Source organism: Octopus bimaculoides, chromosome 18 (genome assembly GCF_046866305.1).
Source record: "Octopus bimaculoides isolate indiv1 chromosome 18, ASM4686630v1, whole genome shotgun sequence".
Taxonomy (NCBI): Eukaryota; Metazoa; Mollusca; class Cephalopoda; order Octopoda; family Octopodidae; genus Octopus; species Octopus bimaculoides.
The window spans coordinates 699,412-724,539 of NC_142945.1; the positions used below are offsets into that span (position 1 = coordinate 699,412).

General features: G+C 34.3%; 1 protein-coding gene across 28 annotated transcripts in view; it reads left to right on the forward strand.

Annotated features, from left to right (window-relative positions):
- LOC106871672 (peripheral plasma membrane protein CASK) overlaps positions 1–25,128 on the forward strand; it is a 522,259-nt gene that overhangs the window by 453,294 nt on the left and 43,837 nt on the right. For all 28 annotated transcript variants that reach the window (XM_089365572.1, XM_089365579.1, XM_089365562.1 and 25 more), the window contains 3 exons: positions 11,350–11,541; positions 12,497–12,575; positions 15,104–15,189. In XM_089365572.1, coding sequence (XP_089221698.1) covers positions 11,350–11,541; positions 12,497–12,575; positions 15,104–15,189 — 357 coding nt within the window. The remainder of the gene's footprint in view (positions 1–11,349; positions 11,542–12,496; positions 12,576–15,103; positions 15,190–25,128) is intronic.

Genomic DNA, 25,128 nt, shown 5'->3' on the forward strand with positions numbered 1-25,128 from the left:
ACAAGCTAAGCAAGAACCTTATCTTAGTCTCTCTCAAGAATATTTGGTAGAAATAATTGGCATTCATAATCTCATATCTTTGATGTATAGTCAAGAGGTATCTTTCTGTCTGTCTGTTTTCATGTTCAGGTACAAAAAACCCCCATTTTAGTATTCTTATGCAAGAATGTTCTTGACAGCGGTTGCAAAGTTTTTGTCAGCAAAGCCATTGTTGGGCTGCAGTCCAATGATAGCTAAGCTGGTCTGTCTCACTAGCTGGGTATCTACACACGCACATGTGCAGGATATTCTAGGCAGTGATGTTCCATAGTGTTTTATCAGATGTGTAATACATTATCCAGTGTGACTTTCCTTTCCTTAAAAAGTATTGTGTGATCTGAGGGAAATTCAGTTGCTGTTTCTAGCAAGTCAACCCTGTAGAGATACCTTCTTTGACTTTTATAGATTTGTTCTGTTGCAATTGTTAACACTTACATGTTACTACTTTGGTGCTTTGTTTTTTTAAGTATTCTATCAGGTCACCCCTTAAATCAGCAATTCTTATCTCTAAAAATCTCCGATATTTCCCTGTCTGATAAAAATCGTTTTTCTAAACATCGTCCTTTCAGTGGCACAACAAATTCTATGAAGCGCTGCACAGTGTATTCATCTCAAAACTATTTCTGTTCATCATATTTGGAAACAATAAAATAAATGGAAAAAATTGCAAATACAATTCATCCAGAAAACTAATTAATTAGAATAATTAAGCTATCCAATTAAAATATTACCTGTTCTTGACTTATTTTCGTGATACTGATGTAAAAAAAAATTTATGAGTCAGAAACGAAAAGATTTGAAATTTGGCAAAAAGAAAAAAAAAATTGATAATGGGAATTTTTGAAATAGTTGTCAATATTTTGATCAAAATTTTTTGAAACATTATTATTATTATTGTTATTATTTTGTACAAGTTCCAATTGAGTTCCGTGCTTTTTATCTGAATTGCTGAAGAAACATCTTAATTAGTTGATGGGTTGATTCAGATCCACCGTCACCACTGTACCCCTCACTACACTGCCACTGTACCATCACCACTGCTGCCACTACCATTCAAATTGTCTATAAATGTTTTTTTTTCTTTCCCTATTCTGGTTTTTGTTGAAGAGATTCTTTACCTCATCTTTAATTAGACTCCCAACCCCAACCTCTCTCTAAGTATTATACACAATCTGACGACAGTTTTTGTATATTGTGTTATTGTTATTGTGTAGCAATGATGTTAGCATTGTCATTACAATCATCATCATTATTGTCTTTTTATTAGCAGCTTTTCCTATCTCAATGCTGAACAGAGAGCAATTATTGTATGTTAGTCCTATAGTAACATCTCCACAGTGTAAACAGTTCTCTTTATTTCGGCAATAATTATTAATAAAGCAGGGAATTAGCAGAATTGTTAAAGCATTGGATAAAGGGATTTGCAGTATTTCTTCCAGCTTCACATTCTGAGTTCAAATACTGCTGAGGTCAATTTTGCCTTTCGTCCTTTTAGGTTTGATGAAATGAGAACCAGCCAAGTATTAGGTTTGATATAAATGGCTACCCCGCCCCCCCCCCCCGACTTTAAAATTGCTGGACTTGTACCAAAATTTGAAACCATTTTTTGTTGTTTTTATTATTATACATTACAATTGGCGAACAACTGTCAGTTACAAGTTTCCCAATAACCAGCTTCATGTGAAAATGACAAGGGAGTGCCTACAACTTGATACAGAACAAATATTTCAAGGACTCTGTAAAGCATACATTGGGTGAGAGGGGGGGGGGGGCTCATGCTCATTTTTACATTCTCAGCCAATATACATTGCTGACACACACACACACACACACACACACACACACACACACACCATGAATAAACTTTGTTTCTGTCTCCTAAATTCTACTCACAAAGATTTCGCCAACTTGAGCCTTCTATGGAAGGCACCTACCCAAGGCGGCACAGTGGGATTGAACCAGGGATCATGTGGTTCCAAAGTAAACTCCTTAACCATACAGCTCTGCTTCTGTTCTGAGCAGATCAAATTGCCATGTAGATGCCTCCTTGTTGATTCCCTAATTTCTAATGTGAGAACCTTATTTCTTGGATTGATGCCGGCCCCTTATTTATAAGTAACAAACAGTCCCAGAATACAGTAGTAACACCATGAAGGACTTCTAAAACCATTCTTGAAATATCACTTGATTTCAAGATGTTTTGTTGGTCATCTTTGGCATTTTTATTCTGTCAACCCCTGATTAATTGTTCTGCCTCTATTTTAACAATCCAGACATTAGTTTCACTTTGGTTTAACAATCCACTCTTTATTCACTGTTTAAGCAAATCCATTCTTTCCAGAATCTCTTCAGATTAATAATATTTCAGTCTTAAAAGACCCTTCCTCCATTTTGACAATCCATTCTTTATAGAATCAATGTTTTAATACTGAAATTCCAGACATTATTCTGACACATGTCATCGACTTTAACAATTCTGTTATTATTTTCTTCATTTTCTCACCTTGCTGAACATACTTCACAACATCTTGAAATTCTCTTTTAATTTCAATTTTATTTATTTCAATTTTATTATTTACTTTATTCACTTTGTATTTTTTTGAAAAGATTTTCATCGTTTTGTTTTTAATTTCTATATTTTGTTTTGCTTGAGAGAAGAAATTTTCCTGTTAAAAACCTTGAAATGACAGATAAAACAGAATTTTATTTGTTTCATGTTAATATTACATCATATGTACATGTCAGAGCAGATTGGAGTTTTAAAGATATTGCAGTGTTAAAAGTCACAAAAAATAAATTAAATAACACCATTGAGACTGTTGGCTGCATGAATGTGTCATCATCATCATCATCATTAGAAAACCATTTTTATTAAAATATTTATCAACAACACATCAAACATAGTATAATGTCGTATTAAGTGAGATTTGCCTGTGATTTGATTTCAAATCCTACCAAAACTAACTTTGTCAGTCTTTCATTTGGTGGTAAAATGAACAACAGCCCAGCTCTCAACTTACTGGTGTTTATACATTGGTTTGCATCATTCAGGAATTAAATAAGTACCAGACGTGTACTGGGGTGGATTTAATTGGCTGAAGCCGCCCTTACCACTATATCTGGTTATATGTCAATGTTGGAAGTCATGATAATAATACTTTACAAGTCACAAGGGCAACAGAAATCTTTTTAGGAAATAAAAAGACAAAGGACAGAGGGGGGGTATGTAGAAACATGCGAACAATACAAAAAATAACAAGAAAATTTTAACCACAAAATTCCCCAGAAACAGGGAATTTCCACAATAAAAGGAAAGGATTTCTCTAACCAAGACACTCCTAGATCTACTACAGCTTAGATACTCCTATGACTTGTCTGGTTTTATCCAAGGGACACAACACGATGCTTATAGCAATTCACTATTTAGTCTTGCTATTTCCAGGGTTTAAGTTTTAAGTTGGGAGAAACCTTTTGTTTGCATATGTGAATGCAAATGTGTTGTTTAACGCCTGGTCAGTCCTTACTCAGCAAATCATCAAAGCAATTCCACTAATGACCATTTGTGAAACTAGGACAACATTATAGTTGCACCTTTTGTTATTATTTTTACTGAAAGGCAATTGAGGGAGCTTTCATTTGCTCTTTCTTAGATGTTCTCCAGTTGCAAGAGGGAGGCTTCTGTTCGCTTAAAATGTAAGTTTTTCATGTGTGGTTGTTATATATTAAAGAGAAACCAAAGAGTCTCTGCAACACACACACACACACTCAGAAGCCTGGTAGGTTGTTAAAACCAGGTTAATAGCAAGAGTAATTAGTCGTAAGGTGACTTATAAAGGTTGGACTTTGTTATTATCCTGAAATATGAGGTAATCAAACAATAAAATTGTTTGGCAGCTGCAATCAATAACTATTGAACATCAGATTTGGATATGTGGTTTAGACGAACTGGCTTAATTGCTAATATACACAATCATTTCAATGAAAACCTGATATATCAGAATATATCAGGTATCTTGTTTAATGATGTTTTCATTTCATTTCAGTTGTTTAAACAGGAAATAGCTACACCTTCTTCTACGGACATTGTCACAGTTTAGGTTTAGCTTTTCATTGAGGTTTTAGCTCCATTTCACACAGTCAGCAATAGATATCGAAATTGTAGATATTCATCGGCAGAATTTGTAGTTGGTAAGATGATACAGTTTTAGACTGCTAAATCAACTGTCAGTGGTTCATCTCCCAGCAGAGTGATTGCATTCATGTTTACAAAGACACAGCTGAGTTTGAAGCACCTCTGCCTCTCAAAATATTGTGAACAATCCATTGTCTTGTTGCCGTAAGCTTGCTGAAGCATGCTCAATGTCTCCATAGAAGACTTCCCAAGATCAGTGCAAAATTTCGTGTTAGCTCTTTGTTCTTGTCCATGACAAAATCGCAAACTACAGCAGACACACGTGATCACAAAAGTACAACTTTCACAACTTGCAAAGTAAACACAACAATGTCACTCAGCACACTGCTTCATGGAGGTCACCGCGCATGCAACAGAGCTGCCATCTGTTGGCACATTATAGAAACTAGTCTTGGAACTTTTTGATACCACCATGTGCATATGTTTTATCTTGTGACAACCCCAGTGTGTTCCAGAAATAAAAGAGAGAAAGAAAGTCCTGTTCTAATGTTCATGGTATTAGAATGACTGAATGAGAGAAGAGCTTAACTGGTATTATTCCATCTGGCTTCTATAAAATGGTGGAGTTTTGCTTGGGGGCGATTTCACTCTTCCAATCTGGAGCAGGTCAAGTAGCTTCTTAAAACTATCAATGTTGACTGATGTTGCGTTCGTTAACCTTTGCGTCTATCACTAGCTTAATATTATTTTTGTTGTTAGTTCAATCATTTAATTGGATAAGATAATTTTCAGTTCACTAACTCTTAATGATACATATATACACATACATACCAGCGGGTGTGCATGTGTACATACATACGTGTGTATATGTGTGTGTGTGTGTGTGTGTGTGTGTGTACATAGCCACACAGTATTTATTGATTTGATAAGCTTTTCAGTCAGCTAATTAAAAATACAGGAAGACTACTCTTGACTTACAATCTGAGGAGGGTGGGTGAGTTGTACACCCCACCTCTTGCTGTGATTATAGTATGAGGCTGCTGGTGGTGGGGATTTATACCCATCTCTTCTCTCATTATGATTACATCAGGATTATATGTCTGTTTCCTTCTAAGAGTCTGCTTTTAGAAACTAAACCAAATTTGAGCATTTTCTGTTACGTTCATATATTTTTATATATTTATCATGTATTTGGTACATATATTTTATATATATCCTGTTCTATATATTTTTATATATATATCATGTTCTACATATTTATATATATATATATATATATATCATGTTCTACATATTTATATATATATATTTATATATATCATGTTCTACATATTTATATATATATATATATATCATGTTCATGTATATATTTTTTATACATTATTATGCTATTTAATCTCCATTATCAAAACGTATTTATAAACACTAATTCCCAATCATAATTTACAATATCCGATTAGATATTTTTTTGGTCCACTTTTATGAGTTGTTTTTTGTATTGTTTTCATAGACTTTAGTTTACAATCAGTTATTTTAAAATAATTAATATATGAGAGAAATGTGTGTTGCACTGATGGGGATAAAGGTGTTCCAGCCATCACCATCCTGTCATTTTCTCAGGTATTGTGTATCTAGGACTACAACACACAATGTCTCTCCTTTTTCAAAATAGTTGGGTACTCTGATTAGGGGTTAATTATTTCTTGCAGGTCAGGTAACCATGCAGCAGTTTCTATTGGTAGTGATGATGATGATGATATTGATGATGATGGAGATGGCAATAATGTTGAAGAGATTCAATTTTATTTCTTTTGTTTAGATTTGTATTAAATAGTGCTGTGTTCTTTACAACACTTGAATGAAACAACAGCAACAACAAAGAGAACTAATATCTGCTTCGATCTTAAAGAACATGTTTTGGTGATGACAGTTTTGATCTCACTGCACTCATCAAATTCCTCCATCTTCTGCCTCATTCTCTCTGATGGTGGCAGCAGTGGAGGTGGTGACAACAACAGTGATGTTGTTGGTAGTGGTGGTGATGATGATGAATACCGAATTAAAAAGATTTATATGCACTCATTCCAAAATGGATAACTTATTTGCTGTGATTTAGACCCAAATCAAGCACCATCTCCCATTATAAGTGCATTAATTATTAACTGAGATAAAATGTTAAGTTTCAAGCTGTTGTTAATGAGTGAATATTATGGAGTATCAAGTTAAAATCATGCTGAATATCTTGGAGTACCATGGTACTTCAAGATATTCTTCAGAACTTGAACCAAATTGAAGCTGCTGCTAATCATGTTCAGAGAATCATCCACTACCATCTTATACTTTCAGGGTTTTGGGTTTTATTTTCTAAAGAAACAAACTAGTTAATTCTTGTCTACCAAAGTAAGTTATCAATAAAAATGTGTCTAGAATATTTCCTCCACGTTCAAATAGTTACAAAATATACATAAAAATAATTATTACAAAAATCTTGGGTTTATCAGAAATATTTCCTCATTGTTAAACCTAATTTCAAAATGGATTTTTTTTTTTTTCTTGTTTCAAAATTTTAAAAATCTACTCAATAATTAATACTTATTGAATATTCATTGGATTTGTCAAAAATTGTAATTTAATACATTATGAACATTTTTAATTAAAAATTGGTAATTAATTCAATCTCAAACTTGATAATATCACATCTATTTACTCTCTTCATGTGATTATTATTGATTTCTGGTGAGGAGCATATTGCTGTAGGTGTAGAGTTTGTAAAGACTGGTTCTATTCCCAGATAAGGCAGCAAGAGGGTGATGACACACTGTACAAGAAAATTACTAACAGTGTGTGTTTGGCCGTTAGGGTTGCATAAAACCAAGTGAGGAGAAATGAGATGGAAATATATAACACAGTATACAAAATATGTGAATACATGGATAATGCAGTCTTCCTGATACAGGAGAGCTTCCAGTCAATCAAGGAGTCCTATAGATCACCTTGATAGCACTAGCAGAGTAGAATATATTTAGAAATTATCTACTCTAATCCCTGGCCTGAAAATCCTCCAGAAGAGACCAACCATAATAATAATAATAATAATAATAATAATAATAATACTAGTTTCTAAAGAAGGTACAAGTTCAAAATTTGGTGAAGGGGAGTAGTTGATTAAATTAACCCCAGTACTTGACTGGTACTTTATAGATCCAAGAAGGATGAGAGACAAAGTTGACCTCCGTGGAAATTGATCTCACAATATAAAGAATTGGAACAAATGCCGTAAAGCATTTTATCCGATGCTTTAATGATTTTACCAGTTTTTGCAAATGACAGAGCAGAACAGCAAATCAATTTAAAACGCTTGATTTATATTCTGGTATCCCACAATTCCAAGTTCAACTTCCAGCAGAGTTGGGCTTCAGTTTATGTCCTGGTTCTGTCTTAGACTGTAGAGTGTGTGTGTGAGAGAGAGAGAGAGAGAGAGAGAAAGAGAGAGAAAGAAATAAACACAGTAATATCCAGCGCTCAAATCACTAAATCAATTAAACTATATAATCCAGTAATTAGTGAATTGATATCAGTAATCAAATTATGTCCATCTACTGACACAAAATGTCATCTTTGTATCCTAGAAATGAAATATATTTAAATTGAAGATTAATGGAACAGAAAGTAATGAAGCAACAGGTAAAGGATGACTTGATTGATTGATGTACAACTGATGAATGAGTGGTGGGCATGATAGGGAGTGGTTGTGTGTATGTGTGTGTAGAAGCAAGTGGTTATAATAGGGTGTGACTGTGTGTGCATGGGAAATTGGCTGCATATGTGTGTCTGGGATTTATACATTGTTTATAAAGATGAAATTGATAGTCTGAGCTAGTCACAGCTTATTACTAATTAATTAAGCATGGATTCAGTTAATTACCAAATCAAGTCTCCAGTAATTAACTCAAACCATTTATCATTAATGTCATAAACTTCAATTTAATCAGGAAACTTAAAATTCAATCAAAGTTGAAAAAAATTGTCAAATATTCCTTATTGTCTTAATAACATAAAAGACAGTGAAATGTGAGAGGAGATGGAATAACTTGCAGTGATTGTTGCAAGTCTCTGCACTCCAAGTTCAAATCTCACTGAAGTCAACTTTGCCTTTCATCCTATCACCAGATTCCTTGTCCTAGCAAGAAATGGGACCCTCAAGATCCAACTAAATAGGGATAGGCTTCTAATGATAGACAGGAGGAGGCGGTGGCATGTAGTAATGCAAAATGAGACTAAGCGGTCTTACACCAAAGAAATTATCTCAAGATATTCTATAAGATACTGTGGTTGGTATGGTACTTTAGCGACTTCATTTACTGAGACAACTTTAATATAGATATAGTAATAATATTGATGGTTATGTGAAGGTAGGTGGCCCAGTGGTTGGGATGTTAAGCTCATAGTCATAAGGTTCTGGGTTCAATTCCAGGATTGAGTGGCACATTGTGTCGTTGAGCAATGTATTTGATACTGAGTTGTTCCAATTTACTTAGAAGGAATCAATATATATAAGATGACTCATCATTTGAGGCAAGTTTAAGAATCAACGTGTGTGTGTGTGTGTGTGTGTACATATATGTTCATCTGAGGCAACCTTAATAATCAGTAATTATATCGAGATCCTTCATTTGATTGAATTCTAGTTTCGCTAAAGAAATTTTGATGAAAGAATTTTAGGCATCATTTTTTTTTTTTTTTTTCGTTGGAACCAAACTAAAGTTTGTTCATTTATTCATGTTTGTAAAATGAAAAACAAGTTTGAAAGATAGCCGCTTTATTAAATTTACAATTAATAGCATTAAATTCACAAGTTCAAAGTTTAACTCAAAATAGACTGTAAGACTCCCTCACTGGAAATGTTTGTTTTAATTTTTCTTTTCCTTATCCTAACCGTATTTCTGGTGATAGTTATTTCTTTACACTAACATAAAAGAACTGGATAGGGTTGAATATTTTGCAGATTAACATACAACAAACCTTTTATAGGCTAACATAGATTTTTAGAACCATCTTTTTAATGTGTTGCATTCATTTGCAATATACAACTGGTATCTATCGTTTTGAGCTTAGAAAGATAAAAGATCAAGATTAACTCTTTCAGGATTTGAACTCAGAATATTAACAAACCAACCCAGTAACTAATTCAGCTGACTTCATGCCTATTTGCCATTTTCTCTAAAGAAAACTGTTTATTTGTGAAGATTTCTTCAAACTGTTATTTCTGTAATGATGTTTTATGGGAAAACCAACCCCCTAAAACTACCTCATCAATCATATATAGACAGATTTATTAAGCTAATGGATTTTGCTTTATTTTCTTTGTCAGAATATAGATTATTATCAAACAACTTACGCTATTGTATAAACTGTGTGTACAGAGCTGTTTCTTATTGCTACTGATGTGTCGATATTAGCAGTTTAACATAACATCACTGCCGTTACATAATAGCATTATTGGTTTAGCCATAAGTTTATTTTATTAACTTAATACTTTCCTAAATTTGAATCCATTGTTTGTGTCAGAAACTGACTTCATTTAAATAACTCCAATACAATTAGACTGAAATGAAACCCATTACATGATGCTTGTCCCCTCTTCTTCCTCTTCCCAAATGGATGAAAGGCATCTACAATGATAGTTGGTTGGTGGTATTCAATTGTTGGGTTGTTGAAATCCCTCAAAATTTTTCTTTTACTAGTTTCATTTAAATTACACATGCTTCTACAATCTGTCTAAAGTGTTGCATCCAATTTTTCACAAACTAACCAATTTACTACTACTTTTAAGACAGCAAAGCTGGTTGACTCATGAGCATGCTGGTATTTTGTTTGTCTTTATTTTCTGAATTCAAATATTGTTGAAGTTAGTCTTGCTTTTCATCCTTTCAGGGTTGATAAAATAAGTACCAGTTGATCATTAGGGTCAACATAATTGACTAGCCCCTTCCTAGAAATTTCAGGCCTTGTACCCTTTAGTATAAGGAATTATTTATTTACTTTGTTTAGCCATTAAGGTAATACAAAGCTGCACACTAGACTAAACTATCAAATCCTTTAGGCTGAGTTAATAGGGTTGCATCATTTTTGTTGAGGAGCAGTAGGAAGGGCCAGTGGAAGTACCAGCTAAAGGACTTCATTCATTAAAGGACCAGGGAATAACATTGTTATTTCTTAACTCCACAGAATTGGTTGTATAATTTCAAATTCTACACAATTATCTTTACCATTGTTAGAATCTTGCTAATGAAGATGTTAAATATGGCAGAACATGCTGGTAGTATGTATGTGAGAGCACAGGTGCAGGAGTGGCTGTGTGGTAAGATGTTTACTTCCCAACTACGTGGTTCTGAGTTCAGTCCCACTCCATAGCAATAATATCTTGAGTGTAGTACAGGACTTGGAGTGATTCCAGTACATTCCATCCACCAAGATGTCAATAAGTGAAGATCACATATTCCAGTATCCTTAGAGTGTTGAATTATCAGTTCTGTTTTTTTTTTTTAAATTCTATCTGAGATGGTGGTCAGAATATTGTCAGATTGTTATTGTATGGCACTGACCCAATAATATTGCTGTTGCTGCTGCTACTACTACTACTACTACACCTATTGTTGCTGCAAGTCAGCTCCAATGGTTTATCAATCCTTCAGTGATTTTATTGTTGTCTTGACAACACATTTTTGTACTTTTGATTTTTGGCTGAAGTTATTGACTTCCTCTTACGGAATTAATCTTGTGGGTGTGGGTGGATTGACAAATTCCTAATCTTCCCTAAATATATAAGTCCTTCATTTCAAAAATTTGTCTTCTTACATTCCTAATGATTCATCTCAATATACAGACAGAATTAAACCAGTATAGCCAACCTGATACACACACACACACACACATCGTGATCCTGTTCATTCATTGTGTACATAATCATGTTTATGGAATAAAGCCACTGTAGCCAGTCTGGTGAATAACAAGGTTCACCAATGTGAGCAATATGCTGGTATCATCCGCCTTTTTTGGAAAATTAATTTTCTTGTTCGAAGGTGATGAAATCATGAATACTCTTATTTACTTTATAATTAATTTCTAATTAACTTCAGATAAATTTCTTCAGTCTCTTTTTATCCTCTCTTATCTAGGGTTTATTACAAGCCCATGATGTTGTTGCTCATGAAGTCTATGGTGAAGAAGCTATTCGAGTGACCCCGCCCCCAGAACAACCATACATGAATGGCGATGCTGATGCCGACAGTTCCGATGGGGACATAGACATGGAGAATGTCACCCGGGTTCGACTGGTTCAATTTCAAAAAAATGCAGACGAACCAATGGTAAGTTGTTAAATCAGCTGAAAAGATTTAATTTCGTTTCTACATTTCGGTTTTTGTTTTTAACTGAAAGAATTGTCTTTAAATATAACTATTGCAGTTTTCTTATTAAAGAAAATTATTTTCTTGGAAAATTTTTTAAAAACAATCCACCATAATAATTAAAGTAATCACAGTGGTGGTGGTGAGATGGATTAAAACATCTTTACTCATTAATTAGAAACAAAGGTTCAAAGTCCAACTCCAAACTGGCTGAAGTGGGGGGGGGGGATACAGATTCAGAAATCTGATATTTGATGACAAGAGACCAAGCAAATTGAAATATTAACAGATGAGATTAATAGCCAGTGAAATCTTAATTACTGAGATAATTCATCTCAGAAGTTTAGACATGTAATTAACAATTACTGAGCACCTGCTCTCTCGACTAAGGACCATCAACCCTCCAAATTCTTTTACAATAAAACTAAATATATTCTTACATTGCTTCGTACTTTATGTGATTATAAGTGAATAGATTCTTCGTTTTCTTAGAATGGTTCATTTTAGGAAAGGCATCCTTCATAGCTGTAGGGTTTACAAGTTTGCTTTTCAACCATACAGTTTCAGGTTCAGTCCCACTACACAGTACCTTGGATATCTTTACTGTTATAGCTGCTGGTTGATCATTGCCTTGAGAGTAGATTTAGGCTTCCTAGAGTATGAACTTCTACAGAGCTGTAAAAGAAGGCACTTGTCCAAAGTACCCTGAAGTGGCACTCAATCAAAAATCATGTGATTGAAGGATTAACTTGTGTTTATCTGGGTTCTATAAAATATGTTACCAAATTTAATCAACTACATTTCTCACATTAAAGTTGGGACCAAATACCAGAATTGAGTACTACCATTGTTGTTGTTACCATTATTTTTCATATACTACAGTTAAAGATTATTTTCATCATTATTATAATTTCAGGGTATTACCTTAAAAGTAAATGAAGAGGGCCGTTGCTTAGTGGCACGAATCATGCATGGTGGCATGATTCATCGGCAAGGTATGTCATCTTTAATTCCAACATTTTTACATTTGATCCCTCCCTCTCTGCATCTGCCATTAAGAACATCACATATTCTTCACAAGGAATTATTAGATTTATTGCCAGTGTGTATATGTGCATGCAGGTACGTGTACATGTATGCCACATGTGCATGTGTCTATGCATGTGCCTCACATAATATTTCCAAATTCAGAATCACATAAGAGTTGGTTCCATTCTAGACATTGCCCCACCTCATTGTAGAACAGCTCCTCACACATCTGGAGATTACACGTACACACAAACACACACACTGATGTTTCAGGAGTATGAGAAAAGGATGAATCTCTGAAGATATTGATATTAAAACAAAAGGAAACAGTGGACCAACAATTTGTTGTCTCAACATGGTGACAAGAAATGTTTCTGGTTAACTGATTTAATAAACCAAAGCTCATAAGATTGAGTTCTTGTTTCTTGACAGTTGTCAGGATGTTGGTTCAACTTATTCGGGAATACTTATTTGAAAGATAGTTTTGGAATTACCTAATCAACACCCTGCACAAAATATATGGAGAGGAAATTAATTTTTTCCCTAATTTCTTAGACAAACAGAAAATATATGTCAACCTGGCTTTCCTGATGCAAAAGTCACCATCAATAAATAATTAGAGCCAAAATCTCTCTCAGCAAACCATTTTCATCTTAAGAATTTTTCTTTTCTTTTTGCTTGTGTCTTTTATGGTTTCTGTTATTTAGGTGACCTGTTTTGGTATTTCAAATTAAGATTCTTCAGTCTATAATTCAGACTTCAAAGAAATATTTCCTTCCAGTAAGATTGAATTGGCAGAAATGGCAAAAACATTGTTCTTCATATTTCCTGAGTTGGCTGATCAAATCACAGAGATTCGCAATGATTTTCCAAAACGATCAACACTTAGTAATATCCGTCTGTTATTCAAGGCATCTGCTGGGTTTCCTTCCCAATCATATGGCTTCAGAGTCAGTTCTACTGCACAGCTCTTTGGGAAAGTGTCTTTTGCTATAGCCCTGTATTGACCAAAGCCTTGTAAGTGGATTTGGTAGATGGAAACTGAAAGAAGCCCATTGTTGTATGTATGTGTGTATGTAAGTATGAATGTAGATGAGTGTCCCTCGACTTGACATCACACAATATTTGTAAAGAAATGTCATTGCCATAGAAGTAGCATTGTTTGTTTATGATCCTCCATGAAAATGTGTCCAGCCATAGAGAAATATTTCCTTAATTGAAAACAGGTAAAGTTTGGCAACAGAAAGGGGACCCAGCTGTAGAAAATCTACTTCAACAAATTCCATCTAACCAATGCAAGCTGGGAAAAGTGGATGTTAAAATGATGATGATGATGATATTAATTATATTTGGTCTCTTTATTCAAAACTAATTTTGTACTAATTCAATGAAGAGTTATCTCCTCTGTAATTGTCACCACCATAGCCATGAGGTCAAGGTGTTTCTTTTCACTTGCTGGGTGAGGTGGAAGGGGCAGTGCTAAAGGTGCTGGGGTGGGTGGGTGTTCTCTGACTCAAGAGATTGCTGCAAAACTGATGCACAAATATTTTTATATTGTGCAGTGGAGCAGCGCATTGTGCTTCTTTGGTCACCAAAGAATGGGGGAACTGGGTCAGGTAAAGGTTACAGTTGGGGTTAGAAGAAAACATTGGTGAAATAGATTCCTGGAAAATAAGGATTTAAGAAAAGTATATAAACTGTGAAGATAAAACAATAATGGAAGTACAGAGTTCAGTAGAGGAGAAAACAACTGTATCTATTGAGAGATGGGGAGAGAGAGGGAGAGGATTAGTGCCTGATTAGATGTTAAAAATTGGATGAAGGGGTGAAGGTTTGAAGATATTGACTAATTTTGCTGGGATGCAGAGAATGTGCATAAACATGTGTGAATGTTTGTGTTAAATAGGGGATTCACTGTCATCAGAATAAGGATATTGAGTTTGTCATGTCAGCGTGGTGAAAATTGAAGATTATTTAACAAAAACAGAAGACAATAAGGAAAATACATTTTTACCATTTTTGATTCATAGTGGAATGAGGGAAAAAAGCAGGTCTTTAGAAAAGCTTTGTTTTGTTCTAAATGTTGTTCTTCAGAGAAAAGTAAAGGAGGAAGGAAGATACTGTACAACTATGTTTCTATGTATGTGTCTAATAGATAGTGTGTATCAATACGTGTGTAAGTGTGTATAATATTCTCAAATAGCAACTGATTCCAACTTGTTCAACCCTTTCAACTCATGCCAGTATGAAAAGCTGGCATGAGATGATGATATGTGTGTGTGTCTATGGATGTCTGTGAATGTAACGTGTATATATATATGTGTGTGTGTGTGTGTGTGTGTATATGGTTGATAAGTGAACCATTGAAAACTATTTTTTTTCATACTTGAATGGAACAATGATTACTCTAAGATCTTTGGTCATGAAATTCCAGCCCCACTCACTCTCTTTCCTTTCATGCTTAGCTTGAAGATTCCTTCCTTCTGTCTTCCAGGCACACTCCATGTTGGAGATGAAATACGGGAAATCAATGGATTTAGTGTTCGCAATAAAACAGTGGAAATGTTACAAAGGATGTTGGTAAGAGAGTCTTTGACTATTTACTTCAAATGGAACAAATATATTCATTTAGAAATTGTTAATTATACAGTTGTATTTGAGTTGTGTTTAATGAGACTTGTAGCTAAATGTCGATTTGAGACACTGGCACTGTGGACTCTTATGGCACTGTGTGTTCCCTTATGTCAGCAGGGTCCATAAAGAGACTAACTAACCTAAACAGTTTCACTACTGAATCTATCAGTTCTAAATTCAGTTCCACAGTGAGCATGGAAATGGTTGGTCTTTCCTACCCACATATGCACACTAGGCTTAATCTTTGTGAGATTCACAGAAAGAAATCTTTCCCAGCTCAAACCTAATTAATTGTTAGACTCCAAAATTAACCAAAATAGACTTCTTTTTTTTATATATAAAAGACCCGAGTTTAGAAGAATACATTCCCTAATTAAAACTCTCTCAAATCATACAACTCAATAAACTGTTTATCAAGATGCTGTTATTTTCTGTGGTACTATTTCTTCAAATCAGGTTCTCTTTGATAAAGTGGATCTCTCCCAAAAGAAAGTGAATTTACTGTATCTAAATCATATCCCATAATGCAATGGACTTCTGCTCCGCTTGTCTTTTTGATAAAACTGTTATACTCCTCCAGCCATTCTTGGACATCTCCCCACCCTTTTATCTTCCATAACCATTCTCTAAAGTGTCTTCCTCCTTCCTTCTCTAAATACCAATAAACCAGTTAATCAGTTCAATAATCAATAACCATAAATATTTTTTTGACAAAATCAATTTTCTCCCAAATGATAAATGTTTATGGAAACCCTTCATGACTTTAGCTTTCATTGTAGAAAGTCAAGAGCATTATTGGTTGATCTGACAGGGCACCTGGGTGGCGAGTTCCATGGGTCATACCACTCTGTTATATTCAAGGTCATTGATGATGTGTCTCTAGTATGTCCATAAACCACTATGGCCAACACACAAGACTCTCAAATGGCCCAGTCCAGTTAGCTGTAAATAGTTACAAGGTAGACACAACATAGTTCTATCGTGCCTATGCTGCTTGGTGCAGCAAGTCAATCATAGCTTGTAGTGTTGAGTTCAATCCCTGCTGTAGGTAGAGGGAGGATGGGAATGTACTGCACTGAACTACCCCCATATACACTACATGAAATGTTCAGTGTGGTACCCTTGTCAACCAGGAGCTCCAGTCTCACTAGATGAGAGAAGTGTTATATCAACATTAAATCTTGTTGATTTGTGCTGAAATGTTTCTACAGGTTGAAAATCTTTGGTCATTGTGACTTATTTCAATGTGGAAAACCTATCATTCAAATCCTAAGTGATTTTAAATGCTGTGGGTCTCATGAATCGACAGTCTCACATTTGATTGAATTTTTATGAAACATTCCAGAAATTTAGAATTTTAATTGTTAAATGAATTATAGACATTTTGTATAGAAATAATCAACAACTTGCTTTGCTTGAAGCTAACATTAATACATTGACTGGCAGTTACAAATAAGTTAATTTCTTCAATTAGTTAATGGTTCCAATGACTAAAGAATCATTATTGCTTAAATATATTTCTACACCCCACTAACAGCTACTTATACAAAAAACAACAGGTAATTAAAATATTATCATACAGACACTAGCAATTAGAGGTGACTTCAATAATGTACAAATGTGATGAGGAAAATTAAAGTGTGGAGGAGCCTGGATTAAAACCATCGTAAGATATTAGCATTGATTGTTGCTATAGTAAAAACTGAAGAAACGAGGCCCTTTGGCTGTAATAATCACGGTGAGTAGTGCAAAGTACAGAACCAGATAAGAAACAGCAAGATTTTTTTGGTTTTATTTATATGTGAGGTGGTCTTCAGCTCAGTCGCTTGACATCATTTACAGAGAGGTGATATGATGCAATGAAGTTTATTTATTTTCCTATTAAACATTTTTGAGTAATCACCTCTTTGGTAACAGATTTCCAATGTTTCATTTAATGCTTTGTTTTAGTTTTGACAGCAAGAGCGACAAGGGACTGGTTGTGCAATTCAGGAAGAATAAATACCACAAAATATTTATGTATAAATATACCAGTTTACTGGTAATTTTAACTGATATGTTCCTCTTTTGTCTGTACACATACAACACATACACAAGCTGCTATAGTTTCCCTCTACTGTCAGTCACAACACACTGATTAACCTGTGCCTATTGTAGAAGAAGCTTACAGAAGGCTACTCAGAAAAATTGAACCAGGAACCACAAGGTTGTGAAACATGCTTTTTAAACCACACAACCAATGCTTACTCTAGAAGAAGCCTATGTTTATTACATAGGTGTGAAACCATCAACCACCTGGTTTGGGGCTCAAACACCCTCACCTCACAATAGATAGAAGAATCTTTGAAAAAACTGAAAAAAATTAATGACTAGCTTTTATTTCCTTCGTTCTTCTTAATTACATTCCATATTTCCAGTAATTATCTTCAGTTAATAACTTAGATCCATTTTAAAATGAAGAATGAAAAATGTCAATGGTGGAATTCCATTTTTGGGATGTAGGAAAACAAGAGAAATGGATATTTTTTTAATATGAATTTCAAATTAAGGCTCTCAAAAAATCAATATAATGGCACTATTGAACAGAGAATTTATTTTTTGAATCTTCATTTGTTTTTTTCTAAAGTAGGAAGCTATTTGAAAATGAGAAAAATGTTCAAGAATTAGAAACTGAAGTGTGTGTGTGTGTTTTGAGGTCAGCTACTTTTTTCTTCCCATCTAAAATTATTCTTAAAATTTAATGAAGTGATATTGAAGACAGAGAATCAACCATGTTAATACCAACACCACAAATAAAAATGATAGTTTTTGGCATAAAGCTAGTAATTTTAAGGGGAGCGAGAAGTTGAATATATTGACCCCAGTACTTATTTTATTGACCCTGAAAAGTTGAAAGGTGAAGCTGACCTCAATAGAATTTGAACTTGGAATGTAAAGAGGCAGAAGAAATGCTGCTAAGCATTTTGTCCAAAACACGGAGGGTTCAGCCAATTCATCGACATACTGGCTTCAGATTTTGACACAAGGCCAGCAGTTTTAAGGGAGAGGATTAGCCAAATTACATGAATTCCAGTTTTCAACTGGAATTTATTGACTGCAATTTTTGGTAAGTCATCTTATCCGCAGATGATATCTCAATCTTCAATCACATAATATGGCAAATGTAATTGGTCAATTGCTTTACCGAGGTTCTTGTAAACCTAGGATGCTGCTGCTGATTGGCTGAAAGACTTCCACGAGAAGTGAGGAAAGCAAGAAAAGTAGAAAATCTTTTCTCTTCTCTTTTTTAAACATTTATTGACAGCAAAAATCAGTTTTGAAATTCTATCAGGTAAGAATTAAGTTCCAGTGCTTATTGCACAAAACAAAACTGGATGCATAGGAACCGATTCCGGACTCTTAAGTGACCTTCATGTCCATGATTAACACCACCACCACCACCACCACCACTATGATTTGCTCTCTGTTCTCTTAATCAAGTACACCCTCATGGTCTTTAGAGCGCATTAGTGCCAGCGTCTTCTCCATTTCCACTGTCCCCTACACACACACACACAGTCTGCTCCAGACAGACACTCGCTTTGTTCATACTCAATTGCTCAGAAGAACTTTTATAAAAGAACTCATCAAACATCAATATCTGATAGTAATTAATATTAAATAACCTTCATTTTGTTGCTGACTAAACAAATATTTATGCAGTTCTGTGTGTGTGTGTGTGAAAATGGAAATCTATAAATAATAGAAAGTAGACTGAAGTAATTTCGATTTACAACAGCATGAAGTATTCTTGTTGTTGTTAATGCTAACCACTTGAAATACAGTCTCCTTTGTGTGTGTGTGCGCACGCGTGTGGACCCATGTAATATGTGTGTAAATATATATTGAAGAAATTGGGATCAACAAGTAGTACAGATGGATAGTTATTTTTTTAATAACTATCCGATTGTCCTCCATCTTGTTGACTCCAATTTCTTCAATTTTATATTCTCACACAACAAATACCCAAACATAAACATGGAAGTATGTAATAATGCTACCAGATAGAATTGGGTAATTCTGAGGGTGGACGAGCTTTATACTGTACTTTGCCAACTTCCTAATGGAATATACCATAACTATATATATATATATAATAATATAGATTTAATCAAAAGATTAAATGTGGTACTTAAAATGTTTGTGGCACCAGAATTTGGTAGGGAAAAAACCAAAAACAAAATAATCAAAAGATTTTCAGAGAAGCACAAATGTAAAAGAAACACACACAAATTGTTTCAGCTGGGGGATATAGTTAAAGAGACTTGCTCAAGGTGTCACACAGTAGGATTGAACCAAAAACCATGGACTAGTGAAGCAAACTTCTCAATAGGGTCAATCTTTTATATATATTATTTGTTGTTTGCATTATATTTTATCAGAGCTGGGAACTTCAGAAAACATTACTCAGAGTTTTTCATTTCCAATCATCATGAAATTATTGGTTGATGGAACAACACAAAGAATATAATGGAACATTATTTGAATAACAATTTGATAATGGGCTGGAAGATAACAATGCAGCCATTGTACTCAAAATATAAATGAAATAATAAAAGAGAGACACAGAGATTATTCCAGTTAAAGAAGAGAAAGATGTGTGTGTTGAATAAACTAACAATTAATAAAATGAAATAAAAATATGTGTGAAGAATTATTAATCAAAGACAAAGTTTAAAAATGTATGAATGTTAAAAGCAGAAGAAAGATTAAAAGGAATCTGGCAAAAGCTGGGAAGCAGAGAAGAAATTTTGAAAAGTTTAGTTGAAAGTAAAATGTGGTTTTGCAGTCAATTGATTTTGAGGAGATGAAGGTGTAAAAAGTAAATTTATGAAAAAACTTTTGTAGTGAGAAGCACTTAGAATATAAGTCGCAAAGATGGGTATCCAAAGATAATAGGCAAAATGGCAAAGTAAATATTTAAAAGTATGCCTACAAGAAATTCATAGTCCAAACCTTTTATTTAATGCATGAGAATTATCTCAAGATAGATTTAAGTTACAAGGAACATGCTGGTGAAAAGTTGCTTGTTGCAAAATGTTCCATTTTATTTAAAATGCAACTGGAGTGGATTCTGGAAAGAAACAAAGTTAGGGTAACTTTTTGAAAAGTTATTTCTTTGGATGTTTAAAGGAGTTTATATGGCTGTGAAAAACAAGAATTTTAATTTATTCTCAGCCAATCTGCTATTTTAATTATATTCTGCTGGTGTCTGTTCTTTAGTGCAATATCCAGTGATTTACCCCAGTATAATTATCCTATCAAAATCTGCTGTTAGTCAGTCAAATATGTCAGCTCGTCTTTCAAAGACCCATCTTATGTCCCTTTCTTTGTTATCAACACAAGATAGGAAACAAAAAGTTGATGAATGATTTCTGATCAACAGTTAATTAATGATCTGTGAAGTTTCAGCATCAAATAAACTATCATACTCTATTGATTACATTCTTATGTTTTATACACACACACATAAAGGGTAGCTTAAAATCCCTACAGGACAACTTACTGAGTGCCACAGACCAAGTCTGTGGATGGTGCAAAGTCCCTTCCAGACCTAGAGTTATGTGTTGGTGGAATAATATGGTAGACAAAGCCATCAGAGCAAAGAAACAGGCCTGGAAAGCCTGGAAGGGTGGGGATAGCAAGGAACTGTACCAGATAGCCAGAAGAGAGGCTGGGCAACAGATGTATACAGCCAAGAGAGAAGCAGAAAAGAAGAAGTTTGCCAATGTCCAGCAATGTGAGGATCAAAGAACTGAAGTATTTCGGATTGCAAGAAGGTATGTGAGAGAAAATTGTAATGTCACAGGAGACAAATGTGTCTGCATGGATGATGGTGCACTTGCTTTTAATGATTTGGGAAAAGAAAGAGTCTTGGAGATGCCATTATGAAAGACTGCTGAATGTGGAGAATGAATGGGAGGAGGAGAGCCTGCCAAATGTTGACCCAGTAGGGGGACTAGCTATCCGAATAGACAGTATCCTGGTAGATAAAGCAATTAAGGGTATGAAGTCAGGAAAAGCCCCCGGCCCATCAGGAATCACTGATGAGATGCTTACAACATCTGGTGTTGTAGGCTATGGTCTAGTCACCCAAATTGTAAACCAGGTAGTTCATGATGGAATCATACCCAATGACTGGCATAGCAGCACCATTGTCAAGTGCTACAAGGGTAAAGGTGATGCTCTAGATAGAAATAACTACAGGGGTATCAAACTGCTGGATCAGGTGATGAAGTTTCACGGAGAGGGTCATAGCCCATCTTATTAGGGAGAGAGACTGCTTAGATGAGATGCAGTTCGGTTTTGTGCCAGGTAGAAGCACCACTGATGCCATATTCTTGGTTCGACAACTGCAGGAGAAATACCTAGCTAAAGATAAACCCCTATACTTAGCTTTCGTGGACTTGACAGGATCCCCCGATCCCTTATCTGGTGGGTGATGCAGAAACTGGGGATAGACAAATGGTTAATAAGGGCTGTACAGGTTCTATACAGAGAGGCCGTTAGTAAGGTTAGGATCGGCAATTAGTATAGTGAAGAATTCTAGGTAGAAGTAGGGTCCACTAAGGTTCAGCCCTCAGTCCCCTTTTATTCATAATAGTCCTCCAGGCAATAACAGAGGAATTCAAGACAGGTTGCCCCTAGGAGCTCCTCTATGCTGATGACCTGGCCCTCATAGAAGAATCACTCCCAGAACTAGAGAAGAAATTCAACTAAGTAGGAAGGCAAACACATCACACAACCTCTTCAGGTAGGTGGCCCTGCTCAATCTGTAGAAAAGGCATAGGTAGAAACCCCATAAGATATACCCAGTGTAAGCTATGAACACATAAGAGGTGCAGCAATATCAAAGGAAGGCTAACCGGGAAGATAGCTTTCGTGTGTGGCAGATGCACAGGAGCAATAAACACACATTATATACATACATATATACATACATACATACATATACATACATATATATATATATACATACATACATACACACACACACATACATACATACATACATACATACATACATACATACATATACACACACATACATACATACACACACACATACACACACATACATACACACATACATACACACACACACACACACACACACACATACATACATATACATACATACATACATATATATACACATACATACACATACACACACATACATATATATACATACACATACATACATACACATACATACATACACATACATACATACACATACATATATACACATACATATATACACATACATATATACACATACATATACATACATACATATACATACATATACATACATATACACATACATATACACATACATATATACATACATATACACATACATATACACATACATATACACATATACACATATATATATACATACATATACATATATATATATATATACATACATACATACACATATATATATATATATACATATATATATATACATACACTCTGAGTGGTTGGCGTTAGGAAGGGCATCAAGCTGTAGAAACTCTGCCAAATCAGACTGGAGCCTGGTGTTGCCATCCGGTTTCACCAGTCCTCAGTCAAATCGTCCAACCCATGCTAGCATGGAAAGCGGACGTTAAACGATGATGATGATGACATACATATATATACATATATATATATATATATACATACATATATACACATACATATATATACACATACATATATATACACATACATATATATACACACATATACAAATACATACATTTATATTGTAAAATCTTCAAACTGTTTATCTGTTTAGTTAGGCCAACAATACAACACATTATTATTATTATTATTATCATAATTATATGTACATATATATATATATATATATATATATGCATACCCACCCAAAAAAAAACACACACACAGAGCCATGCTAATACTATAACAGTTATTACTTGAATGTTTTGGTTATTTCAATAATGCAGAAAACGTTTCTGGAAACTGAAAATATTAATAAATTTATTTAAACAACAACGGCAGCAGCAGCAGCAGCAACATTATTGGGGTGGGAGGTGGTCGTAGTGGTGTGGTAGTAGTGGTGTGGTAGTAGTGGTGTGGTAGTAGCAGCAGCAGCAGCAGCAACGAAAGTTATTGAAACTTGCAATGCTTGTTGTCATAACTCTTCAGTCAAAATTCCTCATTATCAAATGTTGATTTCTGGTTTGGAGTTTAGTGATGCCATTTCATGCCAACTTAAATATTTGTTAGACACTTAACGTGCACACAGACTTTTATACATTTGCGTATGTATATATGTATATACAACTGTATGTATATGTATATTATTGCATTATGCTTTTTTCTTACATCACCTCCCTGCTGTATTAATTCCTATATACAAACATTCATATGAATAAATGCATAAATTCATATATGTATTAATATAGGTATGTGTATATATAAATAGATGTATAATATATATGTATATATAAATAATGTTATAAATATATGTGTGTGTGTGTGTGTGTGTGTGTGTGTGTGTGTGTGTGTGTGTGTGTGTGTGTGTGTGTGTGTGTGTGTGTGTGTGTGTGTGTGTGTGTGTGTGTGTGTGTGTGTGTGTATATATATATATATATATATATATATATATATATATATATATATATATATATAGGTATTACCTTATAGAAATGAGAAAGCAGTGCCTGGAATAAGCTGGAGGTGGGTGATTGAAGTAGATTTCTATATTGATAAGACAGGGAATAAAATTTGCCATTTTGTAGAGATTTTTTTTTCCTACTATTTATTTATTTTTTTAAATATTGCAAAAGAAACAGCCTCCATTGCGAAGCCATTAGAACTGACTGACATAATATAGTTTTATTTTATTGTTGAAGTTGTTTGTGTATGAGTGTTGGGAATGTTTGTGTATGCATGCAATGGGCTTTTATGTCCCTATATATGTGCCTCTCTCTCACTCTCATTCTCACCTTCTCTCTCTCACACACATACATTGTGTGTGTAGTAACACTAACAAGCTAGAACTTTCTTTAAATATAACATGATTAGTGTTAAAATTCAGTGTGCGTGTGTGTGTGTGTGTGTGCGTGCATAGATATGCACACACACACATATATACACATGTGCATGTGGGTAGCTACATATCTATTCATACACACGTGTGTATATAACATGCATATAGGTGTGTGTGTGTGTGTGTATATTTATATTTGCACATGCACACATTTACTTAAATATATTGTTTATAATGAAGAGAAAAACTAAAAGCACTCAGTACATGATGGAGAGTATATACTCATTCCAGTTAATGCCTTCTCCCACAGCTTCAAGTTGCATGAATGTTCAATCATACAGCCATGTTGGTGTAGAGATCAACATAACTGCACGACTGAGTGAACATTTGGGAATCTTGAGCTAATGGCAGAAGGCATCAGCTAACTAAATAAACTCATATATAATATACACATCCCATATATGATATATATTTATATCACATATGTGATATGTATGTGTGTATGTTTATATATTCATTGAAGCACAAGATGAAAGCAAAAATAATATTAGATGTAACAAAATAACAACAAAGCCACAATAACTGAGCGAAATGTTGTACAAAGTTTATGGCAGAATGTGAACAGAATACTATTAATATAAAATAATGGATGAATGTTGATATAAGATATATATATATATATATATATATATATATATATATTCATTTCTTTGTTTTGCTCACTTTTATCGACAGATTTAATTCTGTCGTTGCTGACTCTAGCTCCGACATTCCGCTGCTGCTGCTGCTACTACTTCTACAGTGTCACTAGAAGTGTGATGAAGCTGTAC